The 8267-nt window shown below is 32.3% G+C and overlaps 1 protein-coding gene across 1 annotated transcript; it reads left to right on the forward strand.

The window, feature by feature from the left end:
- Positions 1 to 6331: 6331 nt before the first annotated feature.
- LOC141546367 (olfactory receptor 5D18-like) lies at positions 6332 to 7276 on the forward strand. The gene has a single exon (XM_074274121.1). It carries the CDS (start codon positions 6332 to 6334, stop codon positions 7274 to 7276), a length of 945 nt encoding a protein of 314 aa, XP_074130222.1.
- The last annotated feature ends 991 nt before the right edge of the window (positions 7277 to 8267 follow it).

The following is an 8267-nucleotide window of genomic DNA, read 5'->3' on the forward strand; positions in this document are numbered from 1 at the left end:
GTCAGGATCAACACAGGAATGGCATTCAACAATGACACAATATTATTTAAGTTGTATAGGCAGAAACCCTCTCATTTCATTGTGGTTATGAAGCTAACCAACAAGACATGTCCTCATGACTCATTAGGTCTTGGAATCACACTCATGTCTAAAAAGGCTCTAATACTACATGGAGTGCTCTTTAAATGCCCTTAAGTGAATAAGAATCAAGGTCGATATGGGCAAAGAATACCAAATGCTTTTTTAATCTGAAAAAAAAAATGGAACTTTTGAACTTTTCCTACCTCCAGGTAAGAATCAGGGTCAATATGGGCAGAGGATACCAATCACTTTTTCACTCTGAAAAATGGAACTTTTGAATTTTTCCCACCTCCAGGTTAATCATACTCTATTTTTGATTTGTGAAAAATGTTTATGAAAAACAAAAGCAAAAACAAAACAAACAATTAATCTAACTCTTGTTTGGGGAGGAATGAGAATATTAAAATCATCTCTGCCTTTGATTTCTCTGCCTTAACACTTTTTCCATGCTACCTACTCTATCATAATTATTGTCTTCACCTATATATATCTACATCTCTTACATTTATATCTCTACTATTTAGCATATGCCTCAAAAATGATAAGTGCTTTAATATGATTTTTATTCATTGATTCATATTATGTCAATTTTTTGAAGAATATATAGATATAGATAGACTGAGATGACAGACAAGTGTTTATATTAGATTCTAGCACTAATACATAAAATATAATCATATAAGCACATATATCTATCTATTTATGTGTTTATATATATGTATATATATATATATATACATATATATATATATATATATATATATATATATATACATACATACATACATATATCTCCCATCTCCCTTGGGTCAAGCACAATGAATAGTAATCACCAGTGCACATTAATTTATTAGTTAACTCTTCTTCCAAATTAAAATGACTACTTTCCCATAGTAACCCATCTTTAAAGAATAAACAGGAGCCAAAAAGTTGTTTTCTCAAGCTCTTTAACATATTTAATGCATTAGCATTTTATACAATAGCAAATTAGTAGAGGAAATCTTTCCATGCAATTTTTAGGGTATACCTGCTTCTGTCTTTCCTGCTCTTGATTTTAAAACATTTTTCACATTTACTTGACTTTTCAATTTTATGTCTTTCATATTCTTTAATGAACCACTTCTAAAGATCACTTCTTTCATTCTCCCCAAAAGGAATCAGAGTGACTCCTGACAGAAATCTGAGTGCTGTGACTTCATCTGGTCCCATGAGTATAATCATCATTCTATATCTATATACCTAGCCTTGGTATTTCTGCTGAGCTACAATCATACATCACTGACATTTAAGCATCAACAATTTGGATGTGCTACAAGTGCTATACGTGAAGTCAACGTGACCAAAATGGAATTCTTTTATCTTGTCTCCAAAGCCTTCTCTCTCCATTTATGAATTTTCTTATCCTTGTCAAGGGCTCCACTAGGATCCTCTCAGTGATCCAGTCTCAATATATCAGAGTCATCCTTGAGATCTCATTTTCATTTATCCCATAGCCAATGTTATGGATTTTTTTTTCGGTATTTGTTTCTGTTATAGGATCCAGCTATATTAACCTTTTTACTGTTATTTGAATTGTATACTTTGTCCTTTGTATTGTCTATATGTAGGTATATAAATATATGTATGTGTATATAAATATATATATATATATATATATATATACAAAGAGAGAAAAGAGAGAAGAGAGAGAGAGAGAGAGAGAGAGAGAGAGAGAGAGAGAGAGAGAGAGAGAGAGAGAGAGGGAACTATTTAATATTTTTTTTTTACACTGATTGACCATTGACATTCAACCATGTAATGATTGTAAAATCCTTTACCAATGTGGAATTGAAAATTCCCTTCTTCTAGATGTTTCTTGATATCTATGTGATCGCTAAAGTGGGAAATTTGGAGATGATTATATTGATCAGTTTCTATCTCAAACTTGAAACACCTATATACTCCTATTTTCCCTGAGCCACTTGTCAAATGAGATTTGGCTAGAGTTGAGGGGAGGAGCTGATTGGAATTTTTCTCCCAAAATTGTTACAAAAAGTTATTAAAAAATAGAACTGTCTCAGCCATTTATATGGTGACTGAGACTGTAATTTTAGGATGATGGTCTATAGTAGTGTAGTCTACTACTATATAGACTTAATATCTATGCTATATCTGAGCTTATATCTGAGCCTTTATGGTCCCTATTTAATGCTATTATTATTGTTATATTTATGTATTCTCCTTTATATTGACATTTTAGGGACTATATTGAGTTTAATGATTATTTAAACAATAATAATCTACTGTTGCATTTATTTTGCTCACTGAGGGCAGTTAGGTGGTTTAATAAAGAGAGCACAGGACTTGAATTCATAGATATTCCCTTCATGATTTTATGTCCTAACCCAGACACTTACTAGCTACATAACCCTGAGCAAGTCAACCATGTTTGCTTCAGTTTTCCCATTTGTAGAATAAGCTGGAGAAGAAAATGGCAAAGCATTCCAGTATCTTTGCCAAGAAAACTCCATATGAAAGTTACAAAAGATTTGGTTATGACAACAAAAACAAAATTTCACATTTATATTGATAAAAATGTATTTTTAACTAGATACATATTAGATAAAAGGAAAATAAACATCTAAATAGAATCTAAATAGAATTGAATGGGTTAAAAGCTATCCCATTTTCAAATTTACCCAGGAGACATCAAGTTCTTATTAATACCTTACTTTATTGTCCACGGAGAAAAATGAGAAGATATTCTCTAGAGTCTAGTTCTCAAGAGTCCTAGAAGCATATATAAGTTTCCCAGCACTGTTTTTTTTTTTTTTAAATAGAAAGTTCAGGTACAGTATAAAATTTTGTTTCTTCTCTTTTTTTGCCTACTCAGAGCTATCATATGAAATGAAGAGAACTCTTTGCTTGTTGCCCTCTCTATTTACATTTCTCTTGTTTGATATTATCAGTGTATGCCCACTACTGGCCTAAAACTATAGTTATACAAATTATTTTTTAGTTTTATATCATCGTAGAAACAGTTTTACCTTCATAAGGCCTATTTATAATGACTCATAGCTAAGAAATAAATTATTCTGAAATATTCATTTTCTGGTGAGTCAATTTACTTCCATCGTTGTCTTCTCATTAATGCCCAGACTAGAAAATTCCCTCTGAAATTCATGTCTATTCATCAATTATCATTTGTAAAGTTTCCACAGATCAATCAGCGATGACTTTATAGACCAAGAAGGTAAGTGTAATCTAAAATGGACATGTAAATGTTATCATCAATGAAATGATACATCTATTGAATAATGATAACTGTAGGGGGAAAAAGTCATTGAACATAATTTGACCTCAAGTGATTTAGAGTCCATTTAAGAAGATAGGACATTATATTAAAGAATAAAATTCTAGAACAACTAGCAACAGTTAAAGGCCCAGTGAGTAATATATGAATAGTTGTATAGAAATTTAGCAAAGTGATTCATCTCTGAGATGAAATTCCCCAGGGTATGGGCTAAAGATGTGTAGGTGAGACAGGAGAATATCCCATGGCAGAAGGGTGTTGGTCAAATGAAGTTGTATTTGATTTTCCCTAAGAGGCCCATATTGACTTCTGTTTTATTGGGATGTGGGATGTAGGGTACTCCATTTTCTCCTTCTTATTAATAGCAGAGACAATTAAGTTGACTCTCATACAATTGTCATTAAGTGCTATGTCTTCACCTCTTCACTCCAGACACTTTGCATGGGATCTACGAGTATTGGAAGTTATATGTACCCTCTTGTTTTAAGGAAATCCATATAATGAAACATCAAAGGAGGATGCAGTCTCTTCAAAGGAAGAGACCAAAAATTAGTGTACTAGAAAATGAAATTTTAATGTTGAGACCTTTGACCTCAGTACAACATATATGTAATTAACCTTTTTCATTTTAAAATAAAGCACAAATCTGCTCAGTCCTTCCACTCCTAGTTCTCTTTCCATGTTCTCTATTACCTATGAAATCAAATGAAAATTCTCCTCTCATTACCTCTCATTTTTCCTCCAGTACCCTTTTGAGAAACTGGAGGACAAATCTATGTCTCTTTGCAATAATTAGCAAATACATTTAAATATATAGATAAAAATTCAGTAATAAATTGAGGGAAACCAATATCAATCAACCATGAAGTAATTGGTAGAATCAGTACTTGAATCTATCCATTTTTAAAAGAGATTTTAATTCCTTAAAAATCTCTCTGATATTTCTTTCAGAAATATCCTGAAAGAAAAAGGAAAACAGCTGAAATGAACCATTAGAAATGAATTCCTTTGAATTCCTTTCTCCTGTTAATGACTTTTTCCTTCTACAAATGCATTAAAAAAATTTCTTTATCAATGCAACTGCTTATTTGAGTGGTAGAGAATTGAGCCATTCCTATTCATAGGAAGACTCTTCTTTTCCTGATGATTGTGGTGTAGCCAACAAAGAAAATTAAGTTCCTCCTTATAGGTTACTAGATAAATTATGGTGAGGAGGGGTTTGGAGGGGGAAGGAATAGAAGCTATTTGCTTTTGATTATTGAGTTAACTCCTAATGCCAAAATTATTTGCATATATCAAATATATTTTTTTTGCCTGTGACAATGAGATCAACTATGAAAAATTTCAGAGTTTTTCTTTTTTAAACTGCTTCCATTTCACTGAGATTCATTTCTCTTAATGTCATACTATTTCCTGCACATATCTTTCCAAAGACAATGAAATTATTTCATTCAGTACAACATATTGTCTTTATCTCCTTCAAATTCAAGCTAAAAGAACATAGGGGAGGGTAAAAAGGAAAGAAAAAGTTGGGGAAGAAAAGAAGAGGAGAGGAGGGGAGGGGAGAAGAAAGAAGCAGAAAATAGATAACAGAAGAGGAAGGAAATGGAGGGGAAGGAAGAGGAGTGCAGAAGAAGAAAGGATTTGATTCTAAAAATAACAGACACTGGAGGAGAATTAATTTGAGGATTACATACCCATATATGTACTTTCAGAAAATCATTTTGGCAGTTTACTCAGAAGATGTATTGAATTGAGGAGAGGCTAGAAGCAAATGATCTATTCTAGTACATCAGATGAGTGATGATGAGGGCTTGGACTTTTTATTTGAATAGAAATAAGGAGATGAATGCAAATTATATTTTGGAAACAGGTATGAGTCAACTAGCACCTATAAAATATATCTTCCAGATATAAAAATTATATATATATATATATATATATTCACAAACATAATTTAAGGAGTGTTAATATCATGAAAAGGAAATAATAATCAAAAATTTTCAAAGTTACCCCATAGAGGTATGGGGGTTAATACACACTATACTAAATTTTAATTCCTCCATTTTTTTGACCAAAATTCCCAAATAGGTGTGAGACAATGTGAAATAGTGAATAAAAAACCTAATATGGTTTGTGAATGAAATTTCTATGCTCAGAATATCCTACACAGATGAAATTACTGTTGTAGGAAAAAAAAAGCACAACTAAATTAATTGATAAAAAGAATTCTACAAAATATTTTATATTTTATAAAGATATTAATATCAAATTTGGTCTAGGACACTTAGCACTTACTACCTGTGTGAACCTGGGTAAGTCACTTATCCCCAATTGCTTGGGGTGGGGGGGATACTAGGTAAAACACATGATTTGCTTTATATGGAAACCATAGAAATATGTAAGATAAGTGAAATTTGATGGATTCAAATTGCTTCAGTATTATACCCAGCGTGACCATGAATGGTTTTGTCTCATCTAAAAAGGAAATATCCAGGGAAGGAACATATAAAAAAAACACAACTAAGCAAAAACATAAAAGTAAAGCTTATTAAACTTGTAGATGACATAATTTTAAGAATGATATATATATATATAGTTAATTAAATAAGGATATATATAAATGTCTTGAACAAGTAGAACAAAGGCTTAAATCTTAGATGACTGAACTAGAGAAAGACAAGTGAAATTTCTTCATTTTTGTTTCCATAAATCCAACTGGGGACATATAATTATGTACTAATTTATGTTAAAAACAATAGCAACAACAATAAAAACAAAAACAAAAGTAAAACTTTTTAGTGAATTAAAAGCTGAATTTAGAAACCAAGAGAATTTGGTTACCTGGAGTTAATTTGTTGTTGTTATTGTTGATAGTCCTGAAAAAGATAGAATTATAGCATATAGCCATCGAGATCTTCCAACTATTAAATGCTATAATTTTCTTTAACAGAAACCATGATGACTGAAGACAGAAATCAAAGTACTGATGTCATATTCATCCTTCTAGGATTCTCTGATTACCCAGATCTCCAAGTTCCCCTCTTCCTTCTATTTCTGGTTATCTATGTGGTCACAGTGATGGGAAATTTGGGCATGATTATGATCATCAAGATCAACTCTAAACTCCACACCCCCATGTATTTTTTCCTTAGTCACTTATCTTTTGTGGATTTCTGTTACTCCACTGGAGTTACACCCAAACTCTTAGAAAACCTAATTGTGGAAGACAGAAAGATTTCTTTTGGAAGCTGTATCACACAGTACTTTTTCACAGCTACTAGTGTGTTGGCTGAAGCTTTCTTGTTAGCAGTAATGGCCTATGATCGTTTTGTAGCTATATGTAATCCCCTTTTGTACATGGTTATTATGTCTCGGAAACGATGCATGGTGCTAGTGACTGGGGCATATGTTTGGGGCATAAGTTCTTCCCTTATATTTACCTATTCTCTTATTAGATTATCTTTTTGTGGGACTAACATCATTAATAATTTTCTTTGTGAGTATTCTGTCATCCTCTCTGCCTCTTGTTCAGATAGACACATTAGTGAAATGATACTTTTCATCCTTGCTAATTTTAATGTCTTGAGCACCCTCACAACCATTCTCACATCATATATTTTAATTTTTGTCACTATCTTAAAGATGCAGTCGGCCAGTGGGAGACACAAAGCCTTCTCCACCTGTGCTTCCCATCTGACTGTCATCTCCATCTTTTATGGGACCCTGCTCTTTCTCTATTGTGTCCCCAGTTCTAAAAACTCATGGCTCATAATTAAAGTGACTTCTGTTTTTTACACAGTGGTCATTCCTATGTTGAATCCCTTAATATACAGTCTTAGGAACAAAGATGTGAAAGAAGCTGTCAGGAAACTAATGGACACCAAAATATGTTCTTTCTAAAATGATTTGCTGATTTGCTGAATCAGATCAACTTCTTGGCATCTGCAAAATCGCAGGCTGTTTTGCACTTGGTTTTAACTATTAGGGAATTTCTGTAAACTTAGGAATTCTCAATCTCAAAAAGAGACAGAGAAATATAAAGAGTCATAGAAAGAAAGAAATAAAGATATAGAGATACAGAAACTCATTGAAACAGAGATATAGAAACATGCAGAAAGACAGATACAGGCAAATAAACAAGACAAAGCTCTCACTGTGTGTGTGTGTGTGTATGGGGGGGGGGCAGCTAGTTGGTACTGCATTGGACAGAGCACTAGCCCCAGATTCAGGAAGACTCATCTCTCTGAGTTCAAATCTGGCAGCAGACACTTATTAGCTGTGTGATCCTGGACTAATCATTTAACCTTGTTTGCTTCAGTTTTCTCATATGTAAAATGAGGTAGAGATAAAAATAGCCCTGAATAACATAAGAAAAAATGAATGACTGAAAAGACTGAAAAACCACAATATATACACATGTTTATGCATGTGAATGTATCCATATAGATAGAAGTATCTATCACACTTCTTTACAAGTTGTCTTCCACATAAATATAAGCTTCTTGAGAACACTGACTGGGCTTTTTGCCTTTATTTGTATCTTCAGGACTTAGTCTGGTGTTTAGCACATAAAGTAAGAATTTAATAAAACTTCTGGATTGAAAATAAATAAATCCCTGAATGACTCTCGCTTTTAATATATGTTTTCCAGTTTAAATGTTTTTCCCCTTTTTGATATCTGGTCCTAACTGATAAATCCCCAAGAGAATTGAGATATTTAAAAGTAATGGAATATTGAATTCTCTCTTTTATGGAATTCTCTCTTTTATGAAAATATTACATAGAAAGTTACATATTTCAAAATCTTAACAAAGAATGGTTTTTAGTATCTGAAAAGGAATTTATGGAATACAGAGTATTTCTGAACACTGTTTCAATATTTAACAGATAA

This window comes from Sminthopsis crassicaudata, chromosome 6 (assembly GCF_048593235.1).
Source record: "Sminthopsis crassicaudata isolate SCR6 chromosome 6, ASM4859323v1, whole genome shotgun sequence".
NCBI lineage: Eukaryota > Metazoa > Chordata > Mammalia > Dasyuromorphia > Dasyuridae > Sminthopsis > Sminthopsis crassicaudata.